Consider the following 16,013-nt stretch of genomic DNA (forward strand, 5'->3'; position numbering starts at 1 on the left):
GATTCTATTAATCGATAGAGTGAAATGGCTGAAGCCAAGTCTTTGTATTCTCGACGATGCTCGCCGTGTAGTTAAGAACGTAGAGAGACCAAACTACGATAACGTCGTATCATGATTTATCCTATTCACTGCCAGGCAAATTTAAAGTGTTTTGTAAATTTGTTGTTTTAAAAAGAAAATTTAAGATCTTCTTTTGCAATAATTCGTGGCTCAAAAGGCTATAAACTCACGTCTTGAGTAATTGCAATCGCAACTAAGATAGGTTTGATTTTAGTTTAAGTTTCCAGTCTTGAGGTTTCCAGAAAAAGGGTATACTCACAGTGACGCGTGGGAGGAAGTTATGGACTTCGAAGTCGTACAGTGCTATTACCTCCATAAAAATATGACAAGTACTTCCGCAGTTAGATTTAGGTTAAGTACCAAGCGAAGGTTCTAATCGTGAGATTTTCAAGGGAAGGCTATACTCATGATCCCTGGAAGGTATACATTAGTAATACAACAATTCCCCATCAAAGTCTAACGAGTACTTCTTCGGGTTTAAATTAGAGTTGAAGGCTCATTGGACTTGAACTCTTTAAACTGACCAAGATTGGAATAATTTTGTTATTATCCTAATAATTGCTGTAGTTACGAAAACTTTAAGTAGAGAATTCTAGGTTTTTCATTCTCGTCGAAATACGATACATCAGGTGCGATATGCTCAGTCATAAAGGATTCATCGAATTCGAGGAACCCGTTATCGAGGCCACGGTAACTCCCTCGGACTGGATATACAAATTTCCGCAATTATTCGTCGACTTACGACGTCATTATATTGCAATCTAGGAGCACCAACATGGATAGACCAGGGGAGTGATTCCGCCTAATATCAAGCCCTGACCGCACTTGGCGATACTCTCCGCCGTGCCTCGAATATACACTGACGACGCTGGAATTGATGGATATCGTGACCGTGTCGTGCACTGCGATATCATGAATTTTTTAAGCAGTCTTCAATGATTCCTGCTCGAGCGACCTACGAGCCAACCCGTAAATTTAAAAAGAAAAACATTCCTGCTCTTTTGTGTCTTCGTAAATCATAGATGTCAGCTTTCAATGTATCGAAAGAATAGAAGCTAATTATCCTTACATGTCACAAAGTTATAATTTTACCATGGAACAGGAGAAGAAAGACGAGAAACCTTGAGAATAAATACAAAATTGCCGCGAATCGACACCATTAATTAACCCTGCTCATCGCCGACTATCGAGTTCCATTAGCCGGAGCCACGTCGACGTAATCGCTACCAATTTATTTAATCGAATAAAGAAGGGTTTCCTTTCCGCGAGATCCCGGGTTCCTGGAATGCGACATGGTATTCGCATTACGCAATACCGCCTCGGGTTTTGGTCTTCCTAGCAGCTAGCTCGCGGATGTTACGGTTAAGGTGACCGGTTAAGGACAAAAGGGTTCGAGGGTTTCGTTGACCACTGGAGAACACACGGAGGATGGAAAGGGGTGAGCGGTTCAGGCTTCTATTCTGCGAAAACACACGTTGAGTGTCTCGGTTTAAAACTTTTCTTTCTCTAAACGTCTACGGTCAAATTAAACGAAATTCTGGTGATGTTTTTAATTGGAAGACCTATTGAAAGGTCGTTGCACTCTGCGCCATCTTGTTGCAAAATGTGTGAATAGGAATTGCATTACGTAAAATAGTCTAACTTCGAAAACGTGTATTTTTTGGTATTCTTAGATTTGATCATACATACGTATAGCTTTCTTGAAGCATTGACACCACATTAATCCTTTATGTTTGCAGCGTCACTAAGAAAATTTGTTAGATTTACGATGTCCCCCTGAAGAGCTGAAGCTTCATTCGTTGATTTCAGTAGACTCTGCCCGAAAGGCCATGGAAAAATGTAATTAAAACGACGTAAAACTGTTGCAAGAGGATTCAGTTTGGTTAAAATATGGAAGGCAAGGCGGATGTCCTATCAGATTCCGCGTTGCAGCCGCAGCATTTAGGAACGAACACGGCACACGCCGGAGTAGCAGAATACCAAAAAGGTTTCGGGATGTGCGGCGTGTCGAGGGTTTACGAGAAACGCGGCCACCGCAACACACGCGGTGGCCGAGAGAGCAAACCAAACCAAAGATTAATGCACTACACTTACTGGGGCAATTTGCGCCAAGTGTCGGCCCTAGACCTGCCTGTATACCTCCGGTCCTGGGGGTAGATTTGTTTCAGAGTAGCGTTCTCCCAGGGAGATCCCTCTCTTTTGTAACAGTCACCCCCCGAAAAAGATCCGGAGGAGTGTGACCCGAGGCTACGAAACTAGGAACGATAAGACAAAAGCTGGAAAAAAACAGCCTGTTCGATTAGTCGGTCATTTGGTGTGTTGTTCAAATTTGATAAGCGTACGCCTTTTGGGAATCTTAAAACTGAAGTTTCCATGGAAGTGTTTGGAAGAAAGCATTCTACAAACAACTTTTAACCCTTTGCAGTCCTATGGTCACCTGCACTGTCCGGGCACTTGAAGGCGTTCTACTCTTACGACCAGTGTCATTGCCTACGATTTATCATTAAGTTTTAATAAACGATGAGTGTCCGAATTCGATTAGTTATAAGATCGATATTCTTAAGCAATAGCGTTAAAAAATACGTTAGTTTTCCATTATTTTTTTCAAACAACTTCATATAAATAATCAAATGAAGGACAATATTTGTTGACTATCTGAATACATATACCCAAATTACTTGGATTGCAAAGGGTTAAAGGAATATCGTCAAGAACAATTGGTTGCTCTAAAGGGAGATACTTAGAAAGAACGAAGCCTAGTGTCGCAAATAAAGGACGACCAGAACAGAGGCGTCTAGTTGCAGCGCATGACAGCGCAGGGCAGGATATAAGCAAATTAAACATGCATAATTAAAACGAAATACCGACGTTCCTTCCGTCGCGCTGGCGCGGTACGGAGGACCTAAGGCGAGGAAGGTCCTCGTAGCAACATCTGGCTGCTATGAAGTATAAAGAGGCATGCGATATCATCCGCAGTGAATGCTTAATTAAAACCTCAGACTCCGGCAGCGAGCTTCCCCTAGTCGCTCGCTAATCGCAAGAACTGCCACCCCCGTTTCAACGGGGCCCTTCTCCGTCTTTCTGTCTGCGTCCGTGTCTTCGTCTTCGTCCTTCCGTCAGACGATATTCCCTGTCTTCCAAGATTGTTCATCGTTGACTCGGCACATGTGAAAAAATTGCCATCGCAAAGCGCTCTCATCGTTCTGGTACGATTCCACGACAAAAGAATTTTCGTTCGTGTTTCGATCTCGAAAGAAATCTGAGACACGGTCGCCCCCATAATGTCGAAATCTCGACAAACGCGAGGGACCCTTTTCAGAAGCAATTAAAACGCGCCGATATCGGTTCGTCTCAACAAAGAGGGCAATCCCTGGGAGTTTGGACGAAGAGGGCGATTCGAACGCTTACCGTGGCCACGGAAGGGAAGGGGGACGATTTTATTTGGAGTCTTTAACGAGTTCGCTTTTACCTCAGACGTCGAAGAGGAAAAAGTTCGGAGAAGGGTCGGCGGGGTGTCGTGTTTCGGAAGAACGAAGGGCGAGTGCCGCCCTTGCGGAGACTCGTTTCGGTGATCCGGTGATTGACAGATCGAGCTCTGCTCGTCGAGACCATGCCATGCTAAAATGGCGACGAAGGATGGTTTATTTCTGATGGCGGATGCAGCCGCAGACCTAGTGCAGCGTACTTTTTTTACTGGCTGGTCAAGTCGTGAGTTGCTCACCGTTTCCTGCTTCGTTGGTCGATCGCAACGAGAGGTAAGTAGTTTATTATATCAGCCATTCATTGCACAAATCGATAAACTCCGTGAAATAAAATTAATAAACGAAATAAATTATTTATTATTCAATGGCCAAACGAATTTTGTTGTTTAACGGTGTTAATTTTTATTATTCGGGAAAGTTATTACAAATATAAACAGTTATGACTACACCAAGTGCTTTGACACTAAAATTTAAGATTTTTCAGAAAGTGGAGTTAATCGATTCGTGCAATGAACGGCTCGTATTAGAAACGTAGTGAAAGTATCGTTACATCGAATATTCAACAAAGGTATTCTGAAAATATTATTTATATTGCGTCTTTAAGACGGATGTTTAAGAATCGAGCCTCGTATGGAGAACGAGCGGTTCGCGGGAGTACACGAGCCTCTTTATGCCACTCGATAGCCTATATATTAGGCATCTTCGCGGGAGGGGTGGCGATGTCAATATATATGCAAACGCCGACATAACGATCTATCGGTACGTAAATATAGAAGGGGGTGCGAGAGGGTGGGCGGGCGAACGGATCGTGGGAGGAAGGCGTCGACAAAAAACGAGGGTTGGAGAGGCGGCTGAGAAAGGGAGATGGAGGGACGAACCGTCGCGGAATAGGAGAGAGGAAACTCGAAGCTTAATATAAAACTTCATTTCGCAATCGGTGGCAGCCGGAGTGGAAAAGGAGAGAACTGACAGACAGAAATTCCAGTATCGTCGCGGGAAAAAGAGACCTCGGAGGAATCCCATTTTTCTAGTATTAAGCTTAACCGAGATAAGATAAGAGGTGCGAAGACTCTCTGGTTCGAGCACGCGGATCTCCGAAATCGTCAAATTTTTTTCATTGAAAGCAGATCTTTGGGGAAAGGACAGTAGCTGTCGAGTTGTTAGTCCCAAGTTTTTGGACCCACGAAGAAAACCTTATTCAAAAGTGACTAGTTACACGCTGTAGTCGTGTACTACTCCTTATACATCGGAATCAGATGTAATCTGTGTAATACGAATCTGCAAAATTGTAGAGAAATCTTTACAGGGGGATTTGGTCGATTTTAAGGAAGGTTTTTCGATCGAAATTTCACGACATGACAAAATCAGCCTCGAGAGACCCGATGTCCCTGGAGGCGCAGGAAACTCGTCGATCCGAACGCGACACCCCTCGCGCACCCGATATATTCTTCCTTGGAACTTTTCGTTCGTATATTTCGAGCATCCTTCCTATATCCTTCCACGGCGCGCCAGAAAGAAGGGGTCGGAGCGGAGCAGAACGGTGTGCGCGCGCGATGAAACTTTTAATAAATGGCGGAGTCGATATGAAGTATAGGACTTTGACATATCGTGTGTCTGTAATGTATAGTTAAATCTGGCGGCAGATGTGGCGGCTGCTCTCCTCCCTCTCCCGATCTCTCGCTCGCTTGGCTCTGCTCTCCGCTTCGAGCCATCCGCGCCCTCGTTCGCAACGCGAGTCGGTCGCCGCCCTTCCAGCCTCCACCGAAAATTTTCGCTCCAACCCCGTGCAGCGATCGAACACGACCAAACCAATTCTCGATCTCGATCGTGATCGCGGGTCTACTGAATCGAAGAATTTATTTATTTAGAGCTACTCGTTAATAGATACGACGTAGCAAAAGATAGACTATGCAATGGTTTGTTATTAGATAGTAGCTAATTTTTTGGGGAGACAATTCGTGGAATTTCGGTGTGTCGAAATCGAGGAGCGAGAAGAAGGGAAAACAATTCGTCTACTTCTATTTTAGGGTGCATCGCGCAACGAGGGTAGTGGCACGAATTTTTTGTTTCGCAAAACAGTCGACGAACTTTTCAATCAAACGGGCTGTCTAAATGAGAGCTCCTCCACAAAGCGGATCAGGGTAATCTGTCATCAAAACTGCCCCATGGCAAGTCGTCGTAACACCAGCCGGCGCCCCCAGCGCCCAAAACCGTTGCGACGACGTCACATCGGTGCATTCGATGCACATCCCACCGCAGTAAACTGCTATCGAACTTACTGCATCGTTCCGTCACTCTCGTAAAATTCCAAACGATTTCCACAACTGTTATCGTTTGAGGGAATATTTGAACCGCGCGAAAGGTGTTACTTTCTTCGTCTTTAACTCGAGAGACATTTACCACCGATTTTACAACCAAAACTGTAAAGAACATGGTGAATACTCGCGATAAAAATATTAATCTTCCGATAAAGGTTCCATAGTTAAGGGGTGAACTATTGCGTTTACAGCGTATACAGTATATTACAAAATACTTCAGCAAAATAATGCATAATACTGAAAAATGCAATATAGTTTACCATCATAGGGCGTAAAACAGCAAAATACAGAATATTCCAGTATCATAGTATACTATCGCAAAATACAGAATGTTCTAGCATCATACAGCATTATACGTAGTTTAATTGCATAATGCAGCAAGATACAATGTAATTCTACATATCGCAACACAGTAACATACAGCAAAATATAGTATAATACAAAATATTCCACATACATATTACTACCCCGACTAGTGATTACCAATTGGAAGTGAATTTTGTAAGTTGTGTATGTAAGTGGTATAGATAACTATCGTCACACATCAGCACAAACTGATCGTCACTATTTTCAATTTTATGTTTACCTTGCGAGACGGGAATAGGAAAGGGTGCGCCAACTGCGCGACAGTAGCTCGCGACTGTCGATCGACTGTCGATCGGAATCAGGTTGCCGCATAATCCAGGTACAATCTAATCTCCGTCTGTATAATATTTCCTTATAAAACTGTTGGTTCTCGTCGATCGCCGCGGGTCTCGCAGCAGATCCGCGATCTGTCGATCGCCGGGGCCATAAATATGTTCCGCGAGAGGGTCGATTCCGATGGAAGATCGAGAGATAGATTTTTACCTCTTACCCGTCCGTTCCCCCGGAGGAAGTGTATGGGACCGCGTGGCCGAGCACGTGAGAAATTCCCCTCCACGTGGCTAAGCCAGGCGAGCGACGCGCTCGCGCGTCCCGCCCACAGTTGCGCCGGAATCCATGACCGCCCAAGTCGGCCTCGTGTTCTGCCAGGGAAGAGGAGAGTCGGCTGGCTGCACTGCCGCGGCGAGCAACGGCTCCGTCGGTGTACCCTGCTGGTTCCGTGTGCCCTTCGAGCCCTCCGAGGAGCGGCAGCCCAGCCCGCCTACGACGCCGGAGGGTTGTGCCTCCGCCGCCGCGATACCGTGGCCCCATTGGTCGACGCGTTCCGCTAGAGGAGCTCACGTGACTCTCCCGCACCCCGTTCCACAACGCAACATCGCTACTCCGTTCGACCGGGACCATGAGCGGGGCCCCCCTACCTAACCAGGAAGAGAGACAGCAGTAACAACAGAGACACGCCACGGAGAACACTGGAGACGCGAAAAAGAGCGCCGCGGTGGAACTCGTCAGGGTGCCGCCGTGTGGAAGTCACCGAGTGCATCTCCGTCCTCGTCTCCTTCTCCTTCCAAGGTACGAGCCCTACCGCCTCTTCCTTCTCTTCCTCTTCGTCCCTGGTGCAACCCTGTTCACCGGTTCCGCCACCACCAGCCGCGATCTTCGCCTCCGCCCCCTCCTCTGTTCCCGCTCTCACGCCTATCTTTCTCCTCCGTTGCCCTTCTCGAGCCACCACCACCTTCGCCTCCGCCTCCTCCTCCACCTCCTCCTCCTCCTCCGCATCACTCGGCAAGCGTACATCGCGATCGCTGGCTCGCCAGCCTGCCTCGCCAGCCTGGGTTCCGGCCGATCGGAACGCTCCTGGTAGCCGCGGTCTACCACTCGGTACACCGATCATCGCGCGTTTCATCGATCCGCGGATCGTGTGACAGTGCTTCCGCGTTGTGCTCGATCGCGACAGTCACCTCGGGGTGCGTTCCCCGGGGGCTACGAGTGTGTTCTGTGCACGTAGATTCCCGTGACCCGTGCTTCGCTGCAGTGAACACTAGGGGAGAGATGACGCGGTGAATGTGGTGAATCGGGTTCCGTCTAAGAACCTGAGAACCTGAGGATCATGAAAAGTGTCCAGCGGTGTACGAATCGCGGTGTAGATGCAAACTAGAGTGAAGGGAAGGGGGGTGATGCGTAATGTCGGATAAAGGTGTAACCGTGTTCGCGTGTTTCCCACGATCGAACCTCGTTTGAGCTGCGTCGAAACCTTCCTTGCATCGGAAGTACTCGAAGACTGTACCGAATAAAGTAGTTCCGAATCCAAAGTCGAATATATGAGTTCAACGACCGATACGCGAGCACGAGCAACTGGAATCGATGTGCAAACTGTACGCCCCAGGTGAAAGAGGAACGACCTCCATTCTATGGTTACACTCTTCGAGTCCAGCTACCACCGAGTGGAATTAAACGAGAACGAGCGGCCACCTCGTTCCATGCGCGACAAGCAACAACCCCTGGAGCACCAGCAAGAGGATCCGGAGGAATCGGCGCAGCTAGGGAGTTCGGGCAACGTGCAGCAACCCGGAGGACACCTGGAGGCGTTGGTCCACGTAGACAAGGAGCTCGAGAGCCTGAAGACGAGGCCGACGACACCCGTCCTGGCGAACGACGGAGGGGGTGGCTTCTGGCTGGCCACGGTGGCCGCGGGGGCAGGTGCCCCAGCCGGGCTGCCCCCGCACGGGACCCATCATCCAGCCATGGATCCGACATGCGGGACCGCGGAAACCGGCTTCATCAACAGCCAACCGTCCATGGCCGAATTTATGACCGCGTTGCCACAGCTGGCTGGCGACGGTAGCCTTCAGCATTCGCCGGGAACCGGGGGTTCCATCAGCCCGGGCTCCCATCACCCTGGTTACCATCCGATGATGGACCCTCACGGTGTCGCCGATCCGTCCGTCAACGTGCCCGAGTATCCCTGGATGAAGGAAAAGAAGACCACAAGGAAGAGCAACCAACAAGGTAAGACAGCTTTGGAGTACTTCGATTCATCGATTAGGGACGAGGAAAACGTAGATGAGGGGGATTTGGAAATTTAGCGAGACCTATCTTTGGTGTGCGATTGGTACTCTATCGCTGGACACTGGATACTGGTATCTACCAATAACTCGAAATGCTTTCTTAGCATTCTACTGCCACGAATGCTGAGCTTAAACTTCGAAGGCGAGATCTTTAATCTGAGAGCTCGACAATTATTTGATTGGCACTTCGAATTCGGAAGAAATGAAACTTAAACCAATATTATTGCTAGTTAGTCTTCTGCGTCAGATTTTCAAAGCTATTTCTCGAACTCATCTTCCCTGATAATGAGTACACTTTAGAACCCTTAAGAGAGGGTCCTAATTAAGAAAAATTTGTCTTTACCTATTCTCATCATGAATGAATATAGACTTCAGCACAAACCAAAAACTCCTTCGGTCCAAACGACCTCACCGCGGGGGTGGAGACGAGAAACGCACCGCGTCAATTAACGCTGGCTCTCAGGACTGACTCGACGCGTCCGTTTATAAGCATTAGTTAAGCCAGTGGCTAGACACGTATCGGCTGTTCAGCGACACATTGTGGCTCGCCACGGGGTGGCCAATGTCCGTCGGCTAATGACAGTACGCAGCCACTCCTTTTCCTTTGGGAGCCAGGGACCGTGAGCATCTGGAGTTCGTCACGTGCGAAAACCACGCGTTTCCCCAGCATTCGTAAACATTTCGCCAGCAAATTATGATGTATCGTCCTTCGTCGAACGGGCGCACTTGGACCGCCGTGAAGCTTGGACAATCGATAGACCGATGGCCAACACATGCGGGCCCTCTGAAACCCTTTCAATGAGGATGAATTATTGTCTTCCAGGGGATGAATCGCCGTGCCTCGCGTTTCCCTTTCTCGACCACGGGGAATCCAGCTACCCGGTGTCTTCGTCGTGGCCAGGAAACCATCGGGCGATTCGTTCTGGTTCGAGGTTTCGATTAGGCTTCTGGAAACGTCTGTGGGTGTCGTGTTTGATTTTGGTCATTAGGACACGGCGTCGTTTGCGGTAGCTGTTCCGTTTAATGACTCCTTTCTCGGGAGTATTCGGGACAATGCGAATTTCTTCGTCCTCGGCTGATCGGTTTTTTATTGAGATTGATCGTTTCATTGGAAATGATCTGCGAGGTCTTATCGATGAGTCTATTAGCAGATCTCGCGTCTTGTATTTATTTCAAGTAATTAACTATACAGGCATAGTTTCATTCTTCTTATCATAATTTTGTCTGACATGACTCTTACATTGTTTTAATACTGTTTGCAGTATCTTCTAACTCTCATATCTGTGGGGACCTGCTAGCCCCCTTACGGCTCGGGTACCTCGGGATCGCAAACTCCGTACTGTAGCTGCATATTCGCGTGCTATAGCCTCAGAGGGTTATTAGCAGATCTGGAACAAAATGCGAAAGGATTCCTATTTATTATCAGCGAATTATAAAATTATCGAATTTTAAAGAAGAAAAATAGCGTGGAAAGTAAGCAAGCGTGAGGAATATTTCCGTTTCTTTTGGTGACCAGTGCAATTTCCTGTGAAGACATTACATAACCGGAAATACAGCTAGCAACGCTAGTATCGCGTTACGTCTGAGCATTGATAGTACAAGCTATAATCATTGACTCGATGTCATTATATGGCTCTGGTAATTAATCAAATTGCGCGATGCTCTAGTCAAAAGTGTTGTACAAGGCAATCGTCCTTTAGTATCTTGCACCGTGAAACGAACGCAACGTTGACCGCTAATTAAATGACCGAAGTAATTTGATATAACCAGCTAACCCTAATGCGCAGAGCAAAGTATCAGGATCTACATCGGAAATAATAAAGCGGAGTGCTGATCAAACAACGATCTGTGCATTAATACGTGGCACTTCATTAATTCCAACATCTTTACTGGAATACCAAATTGTATATTGAAACCGACCATGGCATCAGAGGCTAATCGAATTACATTAATGACTTAATACGTGACGTACAGTTCATTTTGATTTATTTGCCCGAGGGGCCCAACTCGTTCAGCAAATTCGCTGCGAGAAGCGATAATCACGAATCATCAACGATCATACGATGACTTATTACTGAGAAGAAACGGTGGATCACCTCTGCGAACGATTACTAATAATTATTCGAATATTAAAAAGAGAATATTGATACATCCAGCGCCGTGTCATTCGAATCATGGAAACATGATATGAATAGAGTGAACATACGGAGAATAATTAATCGATCATTCTGTTTTTCAGTTTATTAGACTGATGTGTGGTGTAACCCAGCGTAGATCTCAAAAACTCATCGCAGCAGTGTAGAATCACTTATCGCCTTTTTTCGTCGGGAACATTGCAACATTCTTCCTGTTATTCTGTTTAATATACTTCCAAGGCAGCTAAAAGATCGTCTAGATACGCGAAGTACAATGCATCACGTCACTTCTGCAATTCAAGGCAAAGATAAGTTTTCTCGAAGTTAATTAAACTTCGAGGAGCTTCGCGTGAGACAACCACCGTATTTTTCGTAACTTTTAAAGTAATGCATAATACATAATACGCAAGAAATTTTAGAAAAAAAATTCGTGTTCGTGACCCACTCGCAGTACTCACATTTAACCGTTTGCGCTCAGATGTCTCTTCTGAGGAGACATCGTAAGACCAGGTAAACTTTATTAGTGACTGCTCGGGATAAACTTATAGAAACGTAAAATTTGTAAAAGTATGTGATTCCTTCAAGGTTTCACAAAAAATCAAATCAAAATATGGTACATGTATTAAGATCTATACATATATAACAAATATGAGCTTGTGTTACACGGGAAAAGAATATGTAAATAGTCTACACCTTAAAAAAAAGCGAAAAAGTGCATTTGTATAAGAAAGTAAGATGTGAGAAGACATTTTGCTCGTAAAATCTGACCCTGACTCGCATGTTCGACCGTGAAGATTCCAGTCATTCAGGAAATCGCGGAAACGATGGGTACGTAGGAGGCGGAGTAGAACGTCGATCGTTTTCCAGCAACTTGTTGGCTATTGTCGGCCCATCGAGGACCAATAAATCTGGCCGAGAGGTCCATGGCACGCTCCAGCGACAGAAGGTCGCATGTACGCTGCTCGTGGGTGGCAATACGATCGGAAGGGTGGGCAAGTTTATGGGCCACTAGGGCCGCCAGCGTCCTACAACGGTAGCCAACGCGCCTCTTTCCATTTATCCGTGGTTCGGAGCCACCGACCTGTTATCTGGAAAGTCGCGGCGGGCCGGTCGCGGGACACGTCGGAAGATTAAGTGTTTGGCAGGAAGGTTAACCAGCCGTTGGCCAGGCGGTAACACGCGGAATCATCTGTAAATTGAGCCCACGGCCAATGGGAGAGAGCGTCGGGACGCCCATAACTCACACGGCCTGCTGGCACCGATGCTCCAGAGTCCTCTCGGCCCTCTCTCTGTCCGCGTTTTGCCTTTAACCCCGACGCGGTGTCCCTTATCGTGCCACCGTTCATCCCCGCAGAGATGACCCGTGGACTCCGTCTGAAACGGAGAATTTTCTGATTCGGAAGCTCGAGAGGGTTAGGCTGAAAAAGATGAAGGGGGAAGGTTGCTCGCGATAATACGATTTCCCACATTTTTTAAAGCTCGTATATCCCTGCTCTACAACGACGCATAATTGCACAAGCGTCAGCGGTATGGACGCGATGTTAATTGGTAGAGGGACGAGCCACGCGAAGACCCTGTAAAGAGTCTCCGTCGTCAGGAGGAAGATTACGTCCTCCTGTGGTTCCACCCAAGGAGGGTGAAAGCCCGAGGAAGGAGATAGCAAGGAGGACGATGATAATCCAGCCTCTTGCCTAGTCCTATCCCAAGGGATGCAGGGATTAATTGACACATCGGCGTTTTGGAGGAGTCTTCTGAGCTGGCGCCTCCGGTTAGCTAGCTGGCGACGTGACTGATGAGACGCCTCGAACAACCCGTCGCGAAAAACACTCATGGATTCGTCGGCTTTTTTTGCGCTATCCAGCAAGAATTACCAAGCAAACCGACGCTCCCCCGTCCTTCCCAAATCGAACTAATCAGACGTCGTTCCCCTTTCTCGAGGGCCGGGACGCTGGAACACACCGCGGCGAGGACACGTTGACGTTACAGATTGGAATTTAATGCGAGCACGGTGACGCACGATCGCACGTTACGATTACGGGGATGCCGAGGGTCGTCTTGCAAATCCGCTCGAAGATGACGTGCCGCGTCTTCGAAGGATTCGTCAAGGGCCTGGTGGTTGAAACTCTGCTAATTGAAATTCTCGGATGAATCTTAAAGGGGGACACTCGTTAGGAACGGTGCTCCTCGAGTGAACTTGGAATTTAGTAAAATGTGAATAGGTAACGTTATTATAGTCGTACGGGTGAACAAGTCAAAATCGAACCAATCACAACATTTTTTACGACATATATTTATTCTTATTGAAATAAATCATAACAAAAATAAAATAGCGTTGTTCATGATTTTCTTACAGTCTCAGGAAATTTACACTATTTTATAACATTTGAGAATTATTTCAGTAATATATATTTCTCGTAAAACCTACTGTGATTGGTTCAGTTTCACTCCTCACTGTATATAGAGCAAACTCACTGGAACTGTACGACGTCGAAGCAGCCTGACGAGAAAAAGGCCAGACTGCCGTCGATCTCTTGATAAAGGTGATTGAACGATTAGGACTCTACCCTAGGGAAAGAGAGCTCGGTCCCGGAGAAAGGAGCATCTAATTTAAAGATTCATTGGCAAGTAAATCCGCGGCGAATTAGAGATAACTCTCCTAGGAAATCCCAGCCGGCGAGGTCCTCAGAAGCCGCCGGCATTTGCTCGTCGAAGGGACGAAAAGAAAGAAATGACGAAGAGCAGGGGGTGGTTCTTAAGTCTATGATATCGCCGGGAACGTATTTAACGGAGAGTAAAGTACACGCTCGAAGAAAGAGATGTTCGAATTTCTGAACGTTCGCGATGAAAGGTGCGCCCCAGTTTATTCCAAGACGTTGGGAGAAACGAGACTACATCCAATCTGGCTGAATTTAATTAATTGGTTTCGTAGAGTATCGCTGTCTGACGCTGCCACGTTGAGGCAGAGATTCGGGTCTTTGTCGTTGGAACTTTTTTTCTAAAATTCGAGGCATCGTGGGTGGCTGAGTTGCCGAAAACCAAAGCAAGGGAACTGGTTCGGTCATAAAATCGAAGGATAGTTCAATTCTCCGACGTAAATCCTTGTGAGCCCCCCCTTATCGGTTCTTGTGTAATGCTGTACGAATCGAGAAATTTCTTTGAGGGGAGAAAGAACGCGATATCGCAACTCGCAACTGTCTTTCAGCTGATCTCATTTGTTGATAAAGGGATTCGAAATTTTTGTTCAGACCTGTGCGAAATTAGCACGTCTCGGTAAAAGTTTAGAAACTCGACGCCGAGTTACACGAGAATACCAATTGCTTCACTGCACTACGAGGCCGGAAAATATGCTTGCGTTTCACTAACGTTCTGTGTGAAATTCAACGTATTAATACATAGTCCAAATTATAGTTAGATAGCCGGTATGTTGCATGATTTAGATTTTTCTTTAGACGACGAAACACTGATATTATTAAAAAGATGCTAAAATTATTATTCAAATCTTACAAAACACCATGTTCTTCGTGCAGACTTCTACAAACGACTCGAATCGCGTGTTCACCCTCGGATTCATCGAACCTGCGAGACAAACATCTTTATCATCCCTGATCGAACGCGCGCGTAACTTCAGCCATTGAAGTAAAGTCAGGACAATGGGAAAAATACGAACTTATTTCCTAGACACTTTTACCCGTGCGACAACCTTGAAAGCTGCGGTTCGACGGATATAGCATCGAAGAGAAGAGGAGAGGGTGAACGGAATCAGAAAGGAAGAGGGGTGGCAGGAACCCCACGCTTTTATAGCGGCCCATTTGGCGCAACAACGAGCGTGGAAACTTCTTTTAGTGTCGGGCCACAGATTCCGGGGCCGAAATATGCGTACGATTATGGGGTTCCGGATTATCAATTTGTTATACCCGTGTTTATTATTTGAACGCGCCGCACGCTCTATTCCGCCACGAGGAAACTCGCGCAGCTGTAAACCGCGTGCTCCTTCCGCGTTTCGGGACGATAACACGGAATGCGTAATGCCGATTTCATTCCTCCAGATGCTTGCCAACGGGCTGAGAAAAAAGGTGAATCGAGAAACAGCGCACCTTTCTTCGCGTACGCATGTTGCCTGCGAGTTTGGATATACATGTATTAGGCTGTCCCAAAAGTTTCTTTCGCGACTTGCACTCAGATGTCTTGTGTGGCAGTGTTTACATAAATAGATAACCTTATCTCTTAAAGGTAACACGAAACATAAAATATTGTGTATGTACTATTTACTATGCAATGAACGAAACTTTTCGGGCAACCTAATAATTCCGTGTCATTGGAGTATCGATCTTGCCGAGCAATGCATCCTTGAGAGGTTTAATAAGAAATTCCAATTTAAAATTTTAGTGGAACCCGTCACGATGTTTGGAATAATTTAATTAAGAAAGAAAATGATACATAAAAGAATTTATCGCGATCGACGTTTCGTATAGGACACTGTTATTATTGTCTCCCCTCGCAGACTTGTCTCTCGGAACGTATGCAAATCGGCAGCAAAGTGAGACATACCACGACTGCCAGCTTTAATAATAATTTCATGGAAATGTTCCAAGGCAACGCCGCGAAACGACGACATCGTCCGTATCGTCGCTAAGAACGGCGCGCGGCCATATTTTCACTCGTAGAAGTCGACGACGGTGAATAACTTGGAGGGTTTTTGCATCGGTTACTCTAGTCACTCGTAAAACGAAAATGGCTCTACAGATTCCTCGGGGAGAGCGTAGATTGTGCGTGAAAATAATGGCGTAACTCGTTTCCTTTTCAAACCAAAGAAAACGTCTTGCCTTTAACTGTACTTTGCTCTTGGAACGTTATTTTCACTGATAGAAGGAAACTGTACGGTGCACAGCATTGAAGTTACTTTGTGAGACCAGATTTAACTGCAGATTAAACGATACTTCATTTTAATTTCTACTCTACGGATACTTTCATTTTATTGTTATTACTGCGTTAATCTGCGCGATCGTACTTTCTCTAAATTTCACCGGTTCCCCTGATTTCTAGAATCCACGGTGAATCATAATTTCGTACCGTATCGTACATAATATC

General features: G+C 46.3%; 2 protein-coding genes and 1 long non-coding RNA gene across 5 annotated transcripts in view; 2 read left to right on the forward strand and 1 right to left on the reverse strand.

Moving 5' to 3' along the window:
• Positions 1-16,013, forward strand: part of LOC128872607 (homeotic protein Sex combs reduced) — a 253,243-nt gene that overhangs the window by 167,254 nt on the left and 69,976 nt on the right. The gene's annotated exons all lie outside the window — the stretch shown is intronic.
• The window catches only part of LOC128872604 (homeotic protein proboscipedia), a 33,930-nt gene continuing 25,446 nt past the window's right edge, over positions 7,530-16,013 (forward strand). The window contains exon 1 of the mRNA XM_054115467.1: positions 7,530-8,731. Coding sequence (XP_053971442.1) covers positions 8,134-8,731 — 598 coding nt within the window. The 5' untranslated portion in view covers positions 7,530-8,133. The remainder of the gene's footprint in view (positions 8,732-16,013) is intronic.
• The window catches only part of LOC128872610 (uncharacterized), a 66,629-nt gene continuing 60,382 nt past the window's right edge, over positions 9,767-16,013 (reverse strand). Inside the window, exon 3 of the long non-coding RNA XR_008456226.1 lies at positions 9,767-10,178. This is a non-coding gene — a long non-coding RNA (uncharacterized LOC128872610). The remainder of the gene's footprint in view (positions 10,179-16,013) is intronic.

The sequence above is a fragment of the Hylaeus volcanicus genome, chromosome 2 (genome assembly GCF_026283585.1).
Source record: "Hylaeus volcanicus isolate JK05 chromosome 2, UHH_iyHylVolc1.0_haploid, whole genome shotgun sequence".
NCBI classification, from domain to species: domain Eukaryota; kingdom Metazoa; phylum Arthropoda; class Insecta; order Hymenoptera; family Colletidae; genus Hylaeus; species Hylaeus volcanicus.